Here is a 19,471-nt window from a genome sequence, read left to right on the forward strand (position 1 = left end):
TATTAATTTCGGTTGAGACTATTTTCTAGTTGGTCAATAGACGCAGTACAGCCATATCAAATGGACCGTGTACCTGATAGTACTATAAGACCGACGCACCGTGCCGTATAAATCGCAGACTCGCTCTTCAATATGTGCCTTGAGAGTATTCTGGACCAGTAACACCTGTGTTCAACACTGGTGTGTATCCCTTAGCAGTCAAAGGATACCCTTGAACTACTGGTCTGCCATCCGGGCTACCCTCCTTCGACTTCTTTTGCTTTTGTCCCTTATTTTGAGAGGGTTTTCTCTTCTTAGGCTCTACTGGTGGCACCATACCGACCATGTCCTTCTCGTCTTCCACAGTTCTGAAACGTAACGATTCCGCAAACTTTTCATCCAAACGTGCATCCACTCTGTACCATAGGTAGTAACTGGGGACCCTGGTGCCCAGTCGTAACACCTTCTCCATACGTGCCCTCACCTCCGGCAACGGCTTCACACTATTTACAACAATTGGAACATATTTGGTAGGAATGTTGTGAAGCGTAAAAGAGTAGGCAGTATACTTGAGATTGGGATCTTTTGGAAGACGTGGGCCGTTTTCCTTTGTCTTGACGCCCTTTTTCTTATTTCTTGGTCCTTTGGGCTCGAGTATGACAGGCTCTTCTTTGATTGGTAAGCCCTCAGCAAGTCTTTTCTCGTTTTCTTCAATCAACTTTTTCTTCTCCTCCTCTTCTTTTTTGAACTTTTCCATCTCTTGATCATACTCCTCTAAATCTTTCTCATACTTCAACACAGCGTCCATGTTATGTATCCATATGTGACTGAACAAGACATCTTTGTAGTCAGTGCCTTCCTCGCCGTCTTCTGGGGGCGGCTTCTCTGGCTCTAAAATTTCACAGATTGAGTCTTGTGGAATGATGTATCTAACGTTGGCGTTTTCATGGAACTCAATCACCAAAGTAGCGTTGTACAAGTAACGTTCTTGGAAAGCGGTGAGCTTAGGCAAGGCAGCCTGTCTTTGACGGTAAGCCATCTGAGGATCGTACTGAGGTGGTCTCATTGGATAAACCCGTGGAAAATTTGGCGGCAATGGGAGACCGTGCTTGAAGTAGAGATCAGCATGATGAGGCTGTGGACCCATCCGCCTAGCTTGCTCAATGTAGCCCTTGAAACGGTTAACTTCTTCTTCAGGAGCTTTGCCTAGTGCAACTCTTTTCATCAATCCATTAAGGGAAAGATCTGTTTCCGCAATAGTATTAAGGTTGGAAATCATGATGATGTTATCGATGGACTGAAGATTGGCTGGCGGAGGAGGGGGCGGAGGAGCTGTTTGAGTGGAAACCTGGTTTGAAGAAGGTTCCGCAGCCGCATCAGGAGCAGGAGTCTTTTCAGCTGGAACAGAGGGTTCCTTCGATGGTTCTTTTGGTTCTGGCGCTTTCTTTTCGACGATTGGATGAATTCTCGGTCTACCACGCCCACGTTTCTTGACAGGTTCCTTGGGAATCTCCGGCTCAGTTGTTTCTTCTTTGACAACCTCCGAATCCATTTCTTTTGCCTCTTCCTTGATTTCATTCTCAGGTTCTGGAGGTGGTCTTACTTTTGGTGGCCGACCGCGCTTTCTACCCTTCACTTTAGGAGGTGGTGGAGGTGGAGGGGAAGGAGATGGCGAAGGGAGTCGTTTGGGTTTAGAGGCTTCTTCTTTTAGACGACTCAGCCTTCTGGGGGTTACAGTTTTCTGTCTTTTTGGCCGTGGGCCTTTTGGACCGCCACGCTTCTTTTGACCTGCTTCACCATTTTCTTCGCTTTTTACCGCCACACTGTCCTCATCAAGCTCTTCTTCTTCTTGTTCTTCTTCTGAATAAACTTCTACCTTTTTCCTCTTCTTGTCATAATCATCCACATATTCGTCTTCATCATCGTCATCATCCTCTGAATCCTCTGAGTCTTCCTCATCTTCTTCGTCTTCCTCTTCTTCCTCTTCTTCCTCATCAATATCTACTTTGTCAACTTCGTTGTCATCATCTTCAACAACATCATCCTTCTCCTCTCGCTCTTCATCGTTATCGCTAACTTTTGGCATTTCAGCCTCAGCATTTTCTGATTTACCTTCAGGTTCTTTGGATTCTTCGATTTCATTCTCTGCCTCAGGTTCTGGTTGTGTTCCTTCAGCTACTTTGTCATTGGTTTCGTTATCGACTTCCATTTTGCTTTCACTTTCGTCAATTGTAGGTTCCGCAGAAATCTTAGCCTCCTTATCTTCAGGATCCTGAGACAATGCTTCTGTATTTTTCAGCGATTCTTCTTGTTCTTGGGTCTGAACAACATCGCCATCGACTTCCATTTCCTTTGCATTGCCTTCTTCCTCATTCGGTGTAGCAGATACCTCAGGTTGTGAGTCATCTTCACGATTAATTTCCTCTTCTTTATTCAGTTCTGCGATCTCGCTGGAAGCGTCTTTGGGAGTTTCATCCACCTCCATACTTTCAGTCTTGTCATCATCGTTAATTCGATCTGCCGAGACGTCCGGCTGACTAGTCTTACTTTCGTCTGGTAATGGAGAATCGTCTAATTTCGTTGAATCATCTACGGCACGAGACTCAGTTGTGTGATTTCCAGAATCTAGAGGTGAGCACGCGCTCTGCTCGTTGGTAGGATCACTTGGGTCAGCATTCTTTTCATCTTGGAGATCCTGCCCTGAAGAGGTTTCTGGATTTGAATTGCTCTTTTTATCAGTCTCCGCTTCGGGGCCGTGGCTAGAGGCGTCAGCCACTTCCGGCTGGGTATTACTGGCCTCTGCTTCTCCATTTTCAGGCTTGATTGTAGCATCAGTACCGGCAACAGTTGCATCGCCAGAACCCGGCACAGTTTCCGGACTCTTTTCAGAAGGTTTTGTGCTTTCCAATGGCGGCAATGACTCGAATGCACGATTAAGACATGTGGTCTGGTCACCCGGCCCAGGCGGGAGCACGGTGCCTCTTTTCCCCTTTTCAGAACGCGAATCTTTAGCAATATATATACGGATGTCCATGCTATGAGGACCAATTGTGATTGCAGACTCGCAGAGCTTCGACATGACGTCTCTAGCGTTGATGTCTGGTGTAAGCACCGGCTGGCGGAAATGGGCCTCCAAAGAATTGGACGTCGCCTTGGCAAAACGCCGCTTGTTCTCGCGGTCTTCAAGCACCTCCTTCTGTTTGTCTTTATCCATCTCTGCGAGTTTCTTCGCGTAGGCTGTTTGTCTCACCCAATGCAACTTGAACATCGGCGCATGGTGCACGATTGTGTCTCGCGACCGTAAAAGCGAATTGTAGAGAACAGCAGAATCTTTGACTGTGAGCGGATTTTTCAAAATGTCGCCGTATTGGCTGGGCGGTGCACTGTACGAAATGGGGAGGCCGTTGAGGGTCTCAAAGGGCCGCACGATGGTCAGATCGAGCAATTTCTGTTCCTTTTCGATTTCCTCACGTTTGGCCGTGGTGATACGGCGCCTCATACGGTTCGACATGGTCGCGGTGTTGTTGGTGTGAGTGGGAGTGGAGATGTGGTAGTTGATAGAAGAGATCGTTAGTGTGGAGAACGTCGCGGTGAAAATATGAGATCTGAGATCTTTGAGAATTGGGGATTTTTCTTGACGAAACAAAGCTTATTTCTTTGTATTAAAAATTAATTGGTTTCGATACAATTGATTTTTTGTGAGACAAAATCATGCTTGGCTTTCTTAAATTTAGGCTTACTGAACGTCTCTGTCCACATCAACACCCTTCTCTATGTGTGCATTAATTTGCAGAAGGCAAAAAAGAAATATAAAACATAAGAGCGTGTATTAGTTATCTGAATGTCCACGTTCTGTTTTTACAAATTGCTTTCAATCGCATCGAGCCCCTGACTTATGAGTTTCACCAATTGATCAATCTCCAGGAGTACCTTAGTCTTTGATGTCTGATCCAGCAACAACTCTGCATTAAATGCTGGAATGACCGGGAACTTGATAGCCTTCTGAGCAGCCTGTGCCCATTGTGTTGGAAACGCCCTGCCTTGGTTCCCATTGGAAATTGGGGTGGGAAGGGCGCTTGTAGAGGTCTGAGGGACTACACCACCGAGAGTATGTACAACTGGAGCGGATTTGGTGCTCAGTAATAACAGAGGTGGCTTTTTCTGGACATGGCGAGGGAGCGCTGCGGTTTCCTTTGTTTCGTCACCAAGCTGACTGTCTTTCTCTGTCACCGGCGTCATCGATGCAATATTTCCCAAAGAGGCCGGGTTCATGCCAAATTGGTTGACATTGTCGTTCAGTCTCTTAGAATCTAGTTCTTCATTAGTCAAAGCAGAAAGTAGATTGAACAGCGTTGCTGGAACAGGCATTTGGATCCGGAGAGGTGGTTTGTCACGTTTTTCCGTGATTGCAGGCGCCGTTTTTGCCCACGTTGTTGCAGAAGCTACCGTACTCGAACTAGATGCGTTGGGTACTGCCAGGATAGTTGACGATACAACAGTCAGCTGTTTGGAGCTGACTGTATTGACACCTTGAGAGTCATTGTCTCCGCCTAGCTTGAAATTTATTGGTTGAAGCATTGGATTATTGGCATGATGAAGTGCGCGCATTGATTTGGAAGGACTGCTCGTAGAAAATCCATCTCCTGAAGACGCAGCAGATGCAATACCATTTCTGGTAAGCAGCGGTGACGGCGTTTCGCCCACCAAATGTGGATCTGAAGAATAGGGTGGTGTTTGTGGCCCCAGCAGGTCAATCGTATGGTGGCTGATATTAGGAGTTGAGGCATTAAGGGTTGTCGATATTGTCTTCTTACGAGTTCTTCCGTTGGGGGAGCTTATCCGAGAGTCTGAAGCGGGCCCAGCAGAGTGCGCATGCACTAATGTTGGAGGCTTATTGAGTTTAGGGAAAATATCAGTGTTTGACGATTGCTGGGTTCTGGAAGTGTTGTACGACGATTGAGAAGACCCGCCCAGCGCGACACCTAGTTTTGCTAGTCTTTCCATGTCGGGGATTTCAATGGTTGGAGAAGCAACTGGAAGCAGCTCCGGGAGAGTGATTGACGGCATCTGAAGACTTCCTAGCGCTGAAGGCTGGGTCAAGTCGTCCTTGGAGCCCTCTTCTTCAAAAAGGGATATCAAAGACTTTGGTACAGTGCTTGACTTCGTTCCGTACAGATTATCGTCGTAAGTCCTCTGCCTGGTAGCAGAATTTGTTGCCAGATGAATCCGAGACTCACCGATTGTGTCGTGCATTCTGGCGTACGAGCGATCGAGGTGAAGTGTACGGTCATTGACTGTGTCAGTATTTTCGTCACGCCATGATCCATCATGAACATCACCCTCATCATTGTCGAGATGAATATCATTTTCTATGATGTACTCCTTGGAGCTGAGAGAGTCAAAGTCCCATTGGACCTTTATGTCATCGTTTGAAGTTTCACTTTCATCTTCGACCGTATAGAATACAGACTCGCGCCTAGTTCTATCTCGCCACAATAAATATCTCGAGACTAGCTCTTTCAAAGTACCTGTCGGCAAGTTCTTATACTGCTTTATGAGTTTGCACTTTTGTAGGTCATCAGCAGAAGGTCTTTCATCGGAGTTTTCATCTAGACATAGGGCAATACATTCCTTCAAAGCGGCAGGGTACTCACGGCCTTCTAGACGCGGCGGCGTCAGCTTTTCGATCATGGTCATGGCCCAAGTGGCACCCTTGTCGCAATAGGGCGGATTACCCGTGGCCAACTCGTAGATTGTGATACCAAGAGACCAGATGTCGGCCTTTGCATTGTATTGTGCACCTTCACGGATGACTTCGGGAGCCATCCAGAAAGGGGTGCCGGCAATGGTCGTTCGTTTTAGCGAGTTTGCCGTCAACTGGGCGGCCACTCCAAAGTCACAGAGCTGCACCAGGCCATCCTTTGTGACAAGGATATTGGCGGCTTTGAGGTCCCGATGGATGACGCCCAACTTGTGCACGGCCAGGAGAGCTAGGAGCACCTCACGCACAATTACAGCTATATGCCTCTCTTCAAAGACGCCCGGCTTCAAGAGCGTTCGGAGCGACCCTCCCGCGCAGAAGTCCATGATTATCCAGAGCTTTGTATCGTTCAAGAAGGAGCCATGGTAGTGGGTAACGTTGGGTGTATTTTTAAGGGCGGCAAGAAATTGAATCTCGCGCTGCACATCTATCACCTCGTCGTCTTTGGTATCTAGTTCTAGCACCTTTATGGCCACCGCCTGGCGTGTTTTTTTATTGTAGCCCTTGTAGACCGTTCCGAACTTGCCCTGGCCGATGATTTTGGTGCGTTGATACGCAGCCACTGCCAGCATGACGAATAAGGAGGCAGGGACTTAAGAAGGGGGAGTGAGTAATTGTGTTGTCCGGTTTACGAATGTCTAGATCTAAGACTAGGAAGCACTAACTACAGTCGAAAACGAACACGAACGACCTCTGTTCGACGGGAAAAAGCGAAACTCTGGAAACTCCAAAAAGTCCGAAAACCAGATCGGGAAGAAAAAACGCAGCTAGGATGTTGCAGACGCCCAGAAGCCACGGTACACGGTTTTCGAACGGCGTGGATGGCAGAGAATAAGATGAAATAGGAACCAGTCTGGTGGCGGCCTGCGCAACAAGAATCAATTGCCGAAAGGCGAATCGCGGTTGTGGACGTTGAGATGGGGTGGGGGATTCTTGAATGGGTCAAGGCGTAGCCATGCGAGATTGAGTGTGGGTATGTTTAGGTGATGGAGTAGGTATATGGAGGGAGTAGGGGTGCGGCTCAGGTTAGGGAGGAAACAGAGCGAGGGAGCGGAGGGAGGGAACTGTGCGGGATGGTGGGGGAGGAGATACGGAGGGAAATTGGAATTGATTTTTGTGCTTTTGATTTGGGGGACAAATTGGGAGGGCGTGAATGTGGCGATGGGTATGTCTGTTATCGTTATGGCTACATTACCTACTGCATCAGATGAGTGGTATTGGTGAATGGTGTTGGTGGTGTAAGCGAGCGGGAACCATAATTCTGAATTTCTGGATTTCTGATTGTGTCAGAAATTGAACTATTTTCCAATTATAAATTGTAGGTGGCTTCAAGTGGTATCGAGAAGGATACTGGTGTTGTTTCAGCTATGGTCTAGGTGGATTTGCTAGTGCAATCTACTCACAATAGAGTGATAGGATCGCCAGATACACAGAGACAGAGTTGCCAGAAAACATGTGCGGCTGCAAAATCGCTACTAATTTTCAAAATCCGCAATTATCGAAGACCTTGCAGCGTACGTAAATCACACAGAAACATACATGGTCACAGGTGTTTGTGAACTTTCCCCTGAAAGATAATCCATCGAGAAGCTCACCTTTCAATTCCACTGTAAACCTCCAAATCGTTCCAAAAAATCAAATGGGACATGTCTTCCAGAGTACATTGGAAGCTTCTGGAACCAACAAGATCACCCAATATCTCGAGCGCGAGTCCAGCACCAGCAATTCCCTAAACTATTTTTCAAAACCAAATTTATCCAAATAATTTTTCTTTCCAAGCAGTTCTTTCTTCCATTCATACATCCAATCACCTATTCTGACTCATCCATCTATCACACTCTTCCTAATGGCTGAATCCAAACCAAAGAGATATGCGTTGTTGGCGCGTGACACCAACGAAACCAAAATCCAGATCGCGGTCTCGTTAGACGGTGGCTTCATTTCCATCGAAAACAGCATCTTTCCTAACAGATCAGTGGAGGAACATGCCTCTCAAACCTCTCTGAGCCAGGTGATCAACGTCCAAACTGGAATTGGCTTCTTGGACCACATGTTGCACGCATTGGCCAAACACTCTGGCTGGTCCTTGATTGTGGAATGTATCGGTGATTTGCACATCGATGACCACCACACGGCGGAAGATGTTGGTATTGCCTTGGGTACGGCGTTCCACAAGGCCTTGGGCCAAGTCAAGGGTGTCAAGAGATTTGGCAGTGGCTTTGCTCCTTTGGACGAGGCGCTTAGTCGTGCTGTGGTCGACTTGTCCAACCGTCCTTACGCTGTTGTTGAGTTGGGCTTGAAAAGAGAGAAGATCGGTGATCTTTCATGTGAGATGATTCCACACGTCATTGAGAGTTTCGCCCAGGGTGCTGCTATTACCTTGCACGTGGACTGTTTGAGAGGTTTCAACGACCACCACAGAGCCGAGAGTGCTTTCAAGGCCTTGGCTGTGGCCATCAAGGAGGCCATTTCCTATACTGGAAACAATGACGTCCCTTCCACCAAAGGCGTTTTGTTCTAGAGAGCGAAAAAACAGCCACACAATGTATTTATAAATTCACGGGCTTTGGTCAAGTCATTCAATGATACCCAACCATCAAGACCATCATCAGTCAAGCTCATTCCATACCAATAAAAAAGACAATTAGAAATTAGAAATTACAAACTACAATCCCTAATCTACAAAAATTATTTCATCGAGGTTCTCGGCTATTAGACGCATTGCCCCATCTCACACATACCTCATCTCATCTCTGCTCATCGCACCCCGGATTATCTATACCATGAGACGATTCTCCACACTAAGCGTCGTTAGAGCGGCAAAACAATCCTTTAAGAGTCGCAGTCGCCCTCAAGAAAGTGACAACTTCGAGAAACATTTCTATGGCTCTGGATCAAAAGAGCCCGAGAAGAAAAAGATATGGGACGAACTCAACATCTCCAAACACGAGTTCTTCATCCGGAAGTATGGCAACATCACTCCAGAAGAGAGAAAAAAGTTAGACGAAAAAGTTGCTAGACAACGTCGTCTTCGAGAGGAACGCCGGAAGCACGAGTTGGGTGAAGATTACAATAAGCCTAAACCACGCACGGTGCTCAATCCACTAAGCGAATACATTTACGGCACCCACCCTGTCATTTCTGCTTTACAATCCGGTAAAAGAGACGCATTCAGCACATTGTATATATTTAACCCAAAGGAGAAAGCTGAACAAATCCTTGACTTGGCAAAGAAGTATGGCTTGAAAGTCGTTGAAAAGAAGAGTAAAGGCGAGATGAACATGTTGAGCTCAAACGGAGTACACAACGGAGTGGTCTTGGAAACCAAAAAATTGCAGATTCCGCTGATATCATCGCTCGGCGCAGACTTTGATGGCGAAGCAGGAACTTACGCACTCAAAACCTACGTGGATTACGAGAAAAAGGTCACTGTTCAAAAAAACATCGTGCGTAATGTGCAACCGGGAAATAATAAATTTCCTTTGGGTGTATTTGTTGATGGTGTGACAGACCCAATGAACTTAGGAAGCATAGTTCGTTCTGCATTTTACTTGGGCGTTGACTTTTTGGTAGTTCCTGAATTTGACTCTGCCCGTTTGGGTCCAGTTGCGGCAAAGGCCTCTGCAGGTGCTCTTGATTTGATGCCGATTTATAAGGCAGACTTGCCATTGCAGTTCTTGGACAACTCGCGGAAGAACGGATGGTCCATTGTCACTGCCAGTGCCGAGCTGAGTGAGCAGCAACTCGAGGACCAGAAAGAGAAGCACAAACGTCAGTTGTCGGCACGCACTGCCGATCCATCTGAACTCCCACTGATTCTCAACCTGACGCCAACTTTGCTCATTTTTGGTAGTGAAGGAGCAGGAGTGCGCACCAATGTTAAGCTTCGATCTGACTTCTTGGTTGGTTTGAGCAAGGGCCGCAATGACGATCAGCTCGTTGATTCATTGAACGTCGGCGTCGCAGCAGGACTCATGATCGCCAAATGCGTAGAACAGTAAATTGTACATAGCTAAGTGAACTAAAAAAATAAAAGTTTAGTTCAGGATTTCAAAGGGTATACCTCGTATTTCTATTTGCCTCTCGGTATTCTTGTTGATTATTAAACTACGTGAGATAAGCATCGCGTGCAAAAATCTAGAACAAAGGTATTGGAACACATCGATTCAACATTTTCACAGTGGAATTGGGCGCCCGCCTCAGTTTCTTTCCGCTCTCGTATTGTAGTCAGTTCGAAGGCGCGGCGCATAATGCGCACCGTTATACGTCAAAACAAGCGGACATACATACACCCGCCCACGGTTTCCAAACATGATTATGATTTGAACATATGCAAATTCATAGCTTGATTCAGAGAAGAATTTTGCATTCGAGCACCGATTCCATATTAATGAAGAGCATCGTTCTGAAATTTCCAATCATCTCATTTGAAATGTTGGTGCAGACCAAATCCATCAAGACCATCACCATGTGCAGCCCAATACATGTATGGAACATGAAACTCATTCTAGATTGAGTGAAATTCTTCGGCATACAAAATAACCAAGAAACCGACCATGCAACATATTTTGATCCACTTCTTATCACCATGCAACCTATTTTGATGCTTTTCTCATCGCATCTTATCAGTAAGTCCTCGTAGATGCATAATCAGATCCAAACACAATCTCGATTCTGCAGGAAAGTCACAACCCAACCTTTCGATACAAGTATTTGCAAGTATTTTTACACAACAAAAATGCGACTAACTCTACATCTCCTGTATGCCATATTTGCGTTGTTGTGACTACGGCACTAGATGTAGGCGACCACATGCTCTTGGTCGATTTCACAGTCCGGTTGCAAATCATAGCCTAATGAATAAGAGACAGGACCATATGTCAACCCCGCGGCTACCGTAAATGAAAAATAGGCAATTCCTTTAAAAGGTGGAATGATCCGCTCGGATTCCTATCCATTCGCAGCAATATTTTGTAAACCGCTGTGTTGCCCAACAATTCGTTTGACCTCGGTTCCTCAATTGCCTAATCTTAGCGATAAGCACTAACGCGGACACACAAAATTAAACACATTTTAAGTGTACTCCTTTTTTTGACACAAATTTCTAAAGATGAAAGAAATACACTTGGTTGTGCTTGTACATGGAATTTGGGGCAATCTGAGCCACATGGACTATTTGGCCGACCAAATCCAAAGAAAGTGCATTCCGGAAAAGAACTCCGAAACACTCATAGTGCACAAAACTGGCTGCCACTCAGGATATTTGACCTGCGATGGAATTGACGTCAACGGCAAACGTATTAGCGACGAAATTGTGGCTACTGCCGACTCCTTCAGTACTGAGGGCTCAAAGGTGGTCAAATTCTCTCTTATCGGATACTCACTTGGAGGCCTAGTATGTCGGTATGCCTTGGGTATTTTGTACAATGACGGATTCTTTGAAAAAATAGAACCGGTGCACTTTGTGACCTTTTGCACTCCTCATGTGGGAGTACTCAACCCAGGCAAGTCATTGTCATCTCGCGTGTACAATTTCATCGCCCCGTATGTGCTAGCATCGACTGGCTCGCAATTATTTCTCACGGATCGCAAGGTTGTCGGAGAGAAAGAGTACTTGCCTTTGTTGCAGTGGATGGCTGACCCGGCGTCGAAATTCTACAAGGCGCTACTGTTGTTCAGTAGCAGAACGTTGTACGCAAACGCAATCAATGATCGCCGCACGAGCTGGTACACTGCTTTTGTTTCTGGTCTTGATCCATTTAATTCGATGGTAAACGAGACGCTTAGCGCATATTCTCTCCAGTACATAAGCGGATACGAGCCAACGATTGTCGACTTCTCCAAGCCAATTGAGTTCAACAAAGTGAGTCGCGAAGCACCCGCTAAATTTTCGCCGGGCCGTTTGGCTTACAAAGGATATGTCTGGCTCAAAGTTGTCGCTTCGCTTGTGTTCATTGCTCCCTTGTACTCTTTGTACGTGGTGTTCAATAGCATTCACCAGAGAGTCAAGATGAGTATCAGACTAAAGCAATTTGCTCGAGAAAGTGCAGACAGTCTCAAGACATTGTATGAGGCTACTGCTATTGACGACCTGGTGAGTTCCTCATATGCTGTCATCGAGAGAGACAACGATAGCGACAAGGATGAAATCGCAAATTTTTCTGACAGATTCCAGGACCAAACTGAGATGTTTGTGGATTCCATCTACAACGCGCTCAATAGTGCCAGCTACTATGACTATCACTATAGTGTGGTGAAGTCAAGCAAAGCGGTAGAGGAAAAGAAACCGATACTTGAGCCAAAGGCACCTGTCACCCTCAAGGGTAAACTCGCCGTTGCAAATTTCAAAGTGAACTTGACCAATCCTCAAGAGGAGATTGTCAAGGAATTTAACAAGTTGAGCTGGAATAAGTATCCAGTTATTATCAGAAACACGAAGGCCACTCACGCAGCGATGATTCACAGACATGATGACCCTACATTTAAAGAAGGGAAACTTGTTGTAAATCATTTTGTGACTCACGTCTTCACAGTCTAAATGGCAGCTTTTCTTCAATTCAAACATACATACACTCTATCGGGACTCTTTACAAATACATTATACCAATTCAACGTAGTTTGCTGGGAATATTCCTGTAGCGCCATTCACACGTCCTGTCCACCAGTCATCTGTAGTATCAGACTTCTTCAAGATATCTATGAAATCGCCCTTCTTGAAAGGCAAGTCACCCGACTGTTCTCCCTTAAATGTATAGAGGGCAATGGCTTGGTATGAGTTGGTCTTGGCAGCGCCTCCGAAGTCAGGCTTGGAGTATGCAGCGGAGGATTTGACGTTTCCAGGACTAGACAACTTGGTCTTGTTGAGTTTGCCGCTCAAGTTGTCCACCTCTCTGTCTCTTCCACCACTGTCATATATTCTGTCCTCCCATGTCAGGTGTCTATCTTTTGTAGCAGATGCACCATACGAGCTACGAGAGGTATGTGCGCTAGGACGGTCGTATTCATCATCTGAGTACTCGTCATCCGAGTAGGCACGTCCACGGGAGTGGGCTCTGTTTCTTCCTGAGCTTTGTCTATTCCTGTTGGAAAACTCCGAATTGGAATCGGAAAACTCATCGGGGACATCATCGTAGTAGTCGTCACTATAGTATCCGTCCTCACTAGGGACAGTGAACACTCGGCTCTCTAAGACTCGCATGAGCGGCTCGCACGCAGGCGGAGTGTCGACCTGCCCCGACAAAATATTGCGAGCCTTACAATTGTTTCCGTAGAACTTTCTGTTGGCCTCTCTGCGCTCGACAATGGCTGAACCCTCCAAAGACACACCCGCGAACAAACCCTTGGTTTTGGAGTAAGCAAAGACAGCCGAGACAGACTTCAACGACGCCGTACCCGCAGCCTCAGCGTTACGACCCAACGGGCCAGCAGCAATGGACAAGTTGGTTCCAAGGGTGACGGAGCCCATTTGCGAGAACGACTCCACGGCAGATTTGGTGTTCAAGATGAACACAAAGTCGGTGAGCTCGGCACCGATCTGGCCACCGACACCAGCACCCGCAGTGACAATGGCCGACGGAGGAGACCAGGTCCCGTCTGGCAATCTGGCCACAACAACTCCCGAGCCGGCTCTACCGGAGAATAGAAAACCAGCTTTCAAGACAGTGATAATGGCAAGCCCTTTGGCGTTGCGCAAGACTTCCGGGGGAATAACATCATTTGGGCCAGCCAATTGATTCGGTTTGACAAAGCTGGCAAGCACTTTGGCCGCCTTTCTGTTTGGTTAGTTTAAAGTCAAAAGTGATAGGGGGCATAGAGAAGAGAAAATAGAGTAGAAAGAAAAAGTTTTGAAGGTCAGGGGGACCGGGGACTATTTATAGTGGAACATACTTGGATTCGCTTTTCAAACTGCGCGGAATTGGATTATTTATTCCCATGGTTGGTGGATGGAGTAGGTAGTACGGGGTTGTCAGTTGCCGGCCGGTATATACCTACGTCACTGTGGGTAGTGTAAGGGTATAGGGACGTGGAGGTGTCGAAAAAACAGTAAAAATTAGGTGGAGACGATAAGGTGTTATTGATGTTAGCTTAATTGAATTAAATTTTTACTTGGTTTCTTCGCTTTAGCTTTGGACTAGGTTCCGCTGTTGGGCTAGTTGAATCGCTTACTAAAGCCAGTACTTGGTAGTGGTAGCTGGTAAAGGACCGGAGATAAGGAACGACGCGACAAGGAAGCGATAAAAATAGCTTTTCAATCAAAAACTTCAGTTCATTTTACGATCACTTATCAAAAAAACTAGTGGTCCGGGTTTGTCTTCCCTGTTTTTGACATGTTTGTATGGTCATATTTCGGAGAGGTATCACTGAGCAGATAAGACTGTGAACTGTAAGAAATGAAAGAAATCTCGGTTTTTCACAAGTCAATTGAACCCAATCTTGTAGAATTACAAAGTAGGTTTCACCTGCATTGTACTGTCAGCACATTTGCAACCGTATTCGAGGACCTCATTTTTGCATGTCCCAGCTGTCATAGTCAATCTTGCCCGGCACCAATCTGCAACTTCAACTGATTTTGCAGAAAAAGACCTCAATAAAATAAATGAACAATTTTCTGAACCCTTCTTTCCTTCCAAGTTTGCCACCGCCCTCTCTTTCTTATCTTGCTATACCCGCAACCAAGCAGATAGCCTCCCACTATCCACGATAACACACCACAATTGAACAAATGTATTTTCCAAATACCTCACTTCTACAAAAATAAACAGAACCAAATTTCAAATCTCCGAAAAATCTCACATATTCATTCCCTCCATATATATCTTTGGTCTCCCATAATCTTCCGCTCACGTGACACCCTCCCCCGACTGGAAACACTCCAACCCTCTACCACTGATTATCTAAACCACCCATTCCCCCTCTAATACTTTCCCCCCGCGCGTCGCGTTTCTCCGTGGATCACTGCCTTCAGCGTCTAGTTCTGGCTCCCTGGCTATAAATACCGCGCCTTTCCCGTCTTTTCCCCGGCCACTTGTGCCCTTTTTTTGGCGTGCTTTTGTCCACTCTCGACCTCTCCCCAAACCAACCTCTCGGCTTCCCTCCGACTCCAACCATATCCTCTTAAAATGGGTGCTTGCTGCGGCTGTTTGTCGTCGTCAAGCAGTGACAGCAAGTTCCAGGTCGTGTTGGCCGATAACGAACGTGAGGCCATCTCCGCACTTTTGCAGTACTTGGAGAACCGCTCGGATGTGGATTTTTTCAGCAACGGGCCCTTGCGCTCGTTACTGACCTTGGTGTACTCCGAGAACATTGACTTGCAACGAAGTGCTGCTTTGGCCTTTGCCGAAATCACAGAGAAGGATGTCCGTGAGGTCAACCGTGATGTGTTGGAGCCAATCTTGATTCTTTTGCAGTCCAATGACACCGAGGTGCAGCGTGCAGCCTGTGGCGCTTTGGGCAACCTTGCTGTCAACAACGAAAATAAGTCTTTGATCGCCGAGATGGGCGGTATCGAACCGCTTATCCGCCAAATGATGTCTCCAAACATCGAAGTCCAGTGCAATGCCGTGGGCTGTATCACCAATTTGGCCACCCAAGATGAGAACAAGTCCCGCATCGCCAAGAGCGGTGCGTTGATTCCATTGACCAAGTTGGCCAAGTCGAAGGATATTCGTGTGCAAAGAAATGCCACCGGCGCATTGCTAAACATGACCCACTCGCTTGAAAACAGACAAGAATTGGTCAACGCCGGCGCTGTTCCTGTCCTCGTGTCTTTGCTCTCTAGCGACGATGCCGACGTTCAGTACTATTGCACTACCGCCTTGTCAAACATCGCGGTGGACGAGCTGAACAGAAAGAAATTGGCTGCCACAGAACCAAAATTGGTTGGCCAGTTGGTTGCTTTGATGGACTCTCCGTCTCCGCGTGTGCAATGTCAAGCCACACTCGCCTTAAGAAACTTGGCTTCCGACTCGGGTTACCAAGTAGACATTGTTAGAGCTGGCGGCCTACCTCACTTGGTCCAGCTCTTGACGTGTAACCACCAGCCCCTTGTTTTGGCTGCTGTCGCCTGTATCCGTAACATTTCTATCCACCCACTCAATGAGGCCCTTATCATCGAAGCCGGCTTCTTGAAACCCTTGGTCGCTCTTTTGGACTACAATGAGCTGGAGGAAATCCAATGCCATGCCATTTCCACTTTGAGAAACTTAGCCGCTTCAAGTGAAAGAAATAGATTGGCTCTTTTGAACGCAGACGCCGTCAAGAAGTGCAAGGAGTTGGTTTTGAAGGTGCCATTGTCAGTGCAACTGGAAATCTCCGCATGTTTTGCAATCTTAGCTTTGGCTGACGATTTGAAACCAAAGTTGTATGAGAGTCACATTATCGATGTCTTGATTCCATTGACTTTCAGTGAAAATGGAGAGGTATGTGGTAACTCTGCCGCAGCCTTGGCCAACTTGTGCTCTAGAGTCTCCAGCGAGCATGAAGATTACATTCTTGATAACTGGACACAGCCAAACGAAGGTATTTATGGATTCTTGATCAGATTTTTGCGTAGTGGAAGCGCCACTTTTGAACATATCGCATTGTGGACAATCTTGCAATTGTTGGAGTCCAACAACAATGAAATTCAAGCATTGATTAAAGAGAATGAGTCTATTTTGTCTGGCATCAAAAATTTGAGTGAAAGCCAACAGGGAAGCGGTGTTTCTAGCAGTACTGATCAAAATGAGTTCGAGGACCCTAAAGTGGAATTATTTAACTTGACTCAACAAATTCTACAGATTTTGGGTTGAATTTTGCAATCATTTCCAGCCACATACATTAATATCAAACTAAATAAATACTTGTTAATTATCTTTCAATCGCCCATGCGACACTTGTGACACTTATGCATTGAGTAGTTCAGGCTCATTGCTATGTATTTTTCTCTTTTCTTCTGTTGCTTCTACTCCGTCTGTAGATTTTGAATTATTCAAAGGAGCTTTCGAGTCGATCGTAACATGCTTGAGTTTGTCAATGAGTTCTTCGTCCTCCGATTCGGCCTTATTGGTGTCTGGCTTAGAAATCTTCTCATCCTTCTCCAATTGTGCGAGTTCGTTTTCGAGTTCTTCTTCGTCAACGCCAGATGCGAGCATCAAAGCGTCCGAAACCTCGCTAGTCAAGGCCATTTCGCCTTCGAGCTCGACGGCAATTGTGTCGACTTCGTCCAAAGAAACTTGCTTGTTCAACAGGGCCAAAGCCGACTTCGAGTTCTGGAGTGTTTCCATCAATGCAATGTTAGATTTCGCTTCGTCGATTTTGTCTAGCACCTGGACGAGCTGCAAATGAACATTGGTCGAGTTACTGAGAGCCTTCTTCAAAGCAGATTTCCGAATGAGCACATTCTTCAATCGATCTTCGGAAGCTTGAGATTTCACAAGTTGGCTCAATCTGCCAGGAATCTCGCGGTCGAGTTTCTCCTCCAAGAATGCAATCCGCTTGGCAACACTACCAATGTTCTCCTTCAATTTGATCACAGCAACGTCGTCTTCGGTGACTGTTTCGTTTTCGCCGAGCTTCAAGTACACGGCCAGAGCGTCCGCTGAATCTCGAAGTATGGCTATCTTCCCTGTATCTCTACATAGATATAGCATCATCGCTTGAACATCCTCATCGGACAAATGCAGATTGAGTCTACGCACTGCGTCCGCAAACAGCTGCTCACTAAATAACTTTGCAGATATGACACCCTTTTGAGCCACCTCCAGTGTAAGCTTTGTATGTATGTCAGTGCTCACAGATACCAATCTACTCCGGTCGATAAACGCATCGGGAACTACACCAAGATGCTGTTTCAGGGAATATATACTCAACTTCACCAGGCTCCACATCCCCACTGCCAATTTCACCGGGGAAAAGTAGTCCAATACCCGTCTAGAGGTGACCACATTGTGTTCCTTATAAATACTCAAGGGCACGTAAGTCCCTTTGCGGATTTCCTGATTTAGTGTTTCTGCGAGCGACTTGGGCTCGCCATAGACCTTATTATGAAACGCAGCGGCCAATTTCGAGCCAGGAAGGGTGATGCTTGACCCGAATGTATGTAGACGCAACGAAGTATCTAGAAGCGCCACCCAGGCATCATGGTTGGCTTGGTATCCTTCGGGGTTGATTTCCTTTAGGTGGGAGAAATCACTGTAGAGTGAGGGAAGGCGAGAGTCTTTGAATTGGGGAACTTCCGAGAATGGTTTCTCCATACTAGGGTGTATGTAGGTGGAGCTAGATAAGATAGTACATAGATATAGTAGATGCATAAAATTGGTCACATTAGATACGGGCTCGCTCGAGACAATTTACTACCGGGTATAAATATTAAAATTGGATATATACTTTTGGTGTTCGGTGATGCGTGTGGAACTATTGGTGAGTCTCTCTCAGTAGATAAGCTATAGATGAGATGCCTCCCATCGCTATACGACACATATCGACGAATCAAATACAATTAGTTGATGTTCAAGTTTTCAAGCAGCATCTCGATCTCGTCTCGCAACGCATCCACAACATCCAAAATAGCGTTGGAAGCAGGCGAGTCCGCATACTGGTCAAAGAAACACTCGCCATTGTCACACGCACGGCCAATCCGAGGATCTAGCGGCACAGACCCCAAAAACTTGAGCCCGAGCTCCTCGCAGAGCGCCTCTCCACCACCCGTGGTGGGCTTAAAGATCTGCGACTCGCCCTGGCAGCTGGGACACACAAAGCCCGACATGTTCTCCACCACGCCCAAGATCTTGATGCCCGCTTTGCGACAAAAGTCAATTTCTTTTCGGACATCGAGGAGTGCGACCTCTTGCGGCGTAGTGACTACCAAGGCCCCATCAATACCCGCATCCTTCATGTACGTCGTGACCGAGAGATGCTCGTCGGAGGTCCCCGGCGGCGTGTCCACGACCAAGTAGTCCAACCGTTCGCCCCAGTTGACGTCCTTCAAAAACTGCTTGATCAATCCGTTCTTCTTGGCGCCTCGCCAGATGATGGCCGCATCTGGATCCGGAAGCATGAACAGAATCGACATGAGACCCAAGTTATCCAGCGCATACACAGGCGACCACCCGGAGTTGGACTGGTGCACGGTCTCGCCCTCGGCACCCAACATGCGTGGAAGAGATGGGCCACAGATATCTAGGTCCATGGCTCCCACCTCTAGTTCTTCGTCTGCGGCCAACGCCCACGAGAGCATCGACGTGAAGGTCGATTTGCCGACGCCGCCTTTCCCCGAAAGGACCAAGATCTTGTGTTTGATGTTGCTGAGGTTTTCGGTGATCACTGCCATGTCTGGGTCCGGGCCCTTCGGAAGCGACTCGCAGATTTGTTGATTGGGACATCCGGCGCAGGCGTCACCCTTACCGGCGTCTTCAGACTCGGGGCCGGGACAATGTTCTGGTTCTGGGGCTTTGAGCTCGGGTTTTTGGGATATTAGCGTGGTCATAGTGTAGAAGATATGTGATGAGATATGTGAGCTTATGAGAGAGGTTAAGGGAAAGAGTTGGTGGTTTCTCTAATTTATAATATGTATGATATGTGAAACCGTATTTCAGTTATTGTTTCCAGTAGTTGTATTTAAGGATGTCGGGGTTGATGCCGAAAAGAAGGTGCAAGTAGTTCTATATTACAAATCACACTGCTCAGGGTGCTCAGATATATAACGGTTTCAGGGTGCACGGGTGCACATACCCACACAGAACCTTGATCCAG

General features: G+C 46.7%; 9 protein-coding genes across 9 annotated transcripts; 4 read left to right on the forward strand and 5 right to left on the reverse strand.

Moving 5' to 3' along the window:
* Positions 1–127: 127 nt before the first annotated feature.
* On the reverse strand, positions 128–3,490 carry PUMCH_003055 (uncharacterized protein; the record flags this gene model as incomplete). The annotated part of the gene is made up of 1 exon (XM_063022040.1): positions 128–3,490. One exon carries the CDS (start codon positions 3,488–3,490, stop codon positions 128–130), a length of 3,363 nt encoding a protein of 1,120 aa, XP_062878110.1.
* Positions 3,491–3,837: 347 nt separating this feature from the next.
* PUMCH_003056 (uncharacterized protein) lies at positions 3,838–6,312 on the reverse strand (the record flags this gene model as incomplete). The annotated part of the gene is made up of 1 exon (XM_063022041.1): positions 3,838–6,312. One exon carries the CDS (start codon positions 6,310–6,312, stop codon positions 3,838–3,840), a length of 2,475 nt encoding a protein of 824 aa, XP_062878111.1.
* Positions 6,313–7,586: 1,274 nt separating this feature from the next.
* On the forward strand, positions 7,587–8,261 carry PUMCH_003057 (uncharacterized protein; the record flags this gene model as incomplete). Its single annotated transcript, XM_063022042.1, has 1 exon — positions 7,587–8,261. One exon carries the CDS (start codon positions 7,587–7,589, stop codon positions 8,259–8,261), a length of 675 nt encoding a protein of 224 aa, XP_062878112.1.
* Positions 8,262–8,523: 262 nt separating this feature from the next.
* PUMCH_003058 (uncharacterized protein) lies at positions 8,524–9,741 on the forward strand (the record flags this gene model as incomplete). The annotated part of the gene is made up of 1 exon (XM_063022043.1): positions 8,524–9,741. The coding sequence occupies one exon, from the start codon at positions 8,524–8,526 to the stop codon at positions 9,739–9,741; it is 1,218 nt and encodes a 405-aa protein (XP_062878113.1).
* A 1,109-nt stretch (positions 9,742–10,850) lies between these two features.
* Positions 10,851–12,278, forward strand: PUMCH_003059 (uncharacterized protein; the record flags this gene model as incomplete). The annotated part of the gene is made up of 1 exon (XM_063022044.1): positions 10,851–12,278. One exon carries the CDS (start codon positions 10,851–10,853, stop codon positions 12,276–12,278), a length of 1,428 nt encoding a protein of 475 aa, XP_062878114.1.
* Positions 12,279–12,338: 60 nt separating this feature from the next.
* PUMCH_003060 (uncharacterized protein) lies at positions 12,339–13,205 on the reverse strand (the record flags this gene model as incomplete). The annotated part of the gene is made up of 1 exon (XM_063022045.1): positions 12,339–13,205. One exon carries the CDS (start codon positions 13,203–13,205, stop codon positions 12,339–12,341), a length of 867 nt encoding a protein of 288 aa, XP_062878115.1.
* A 1,654-nt stretch (positions 13,206–14,859) lies between these two features.
* On the forward strand, positions 14,860–16,530 carry PUMCH_003061 (uncharacterized protein; the record flags this gene model as incomplete). Its single annotated transcript, XM_063022046.1, has 1 exon — positions 14,860–16,530. One exon carries the CDS (start codon positions 14,860–14,862, stop codon positions 16,528–16,530), a length of 1,671 nt encoding a protein of 556 aa, XP_062878116.1.
* Positions 16,531–16,623: 93 nt separating this feature from the next.
* PUMCH_003062 (uncharacterized protein) lies at positions 16,624–18,030 on the reverse strand (the record flags this gene model as incomplete). Its single annotated transcript, XM_063022047.1, has 1 exon — positions 16,624–18,030. The coding sequence occupies one exon, from the start codon at positions 18,028–18,030 to the stop codon at positions 16,624–16,626; it is 1,407 nt and encodes a 468-aa protein (XP_062878117.1).
* A 188-nt stretch (positions 18,031–18,218) lies between these two features.
* PUMCH_003063 (uncharacterized protein) lies at positions 18,219–19,205 on the reverse strand (the record flags this gene model as incomplete). Its single annotated transcript, XM_063022048.1, has 1 exon — positions 18,219–19,205. The coding sequence occupies one exon, from the start codon at positions 19,203–19,205 to the stop codon at positions 18,219–18,221; it is 987 nt and encodes a 328-aa protein (XP_062878118.1).
* Between the last annotated feature and the right edge of the window lie 266 nt (positions 19,206–19,471).

This window comes from Australozyma saopauloensis, chromosome 4, assembly GCF_035610405.1.
Source record: "Australozyma saopauloensis chromosome 4, complete sequence".
Lineage (NCBI taxonomy): Eukaryota > Fungi > Ascomycota > Pichiomycetes > Serinales > Metschnikowiaceae > Australozyma > Australozyma saopauloensis.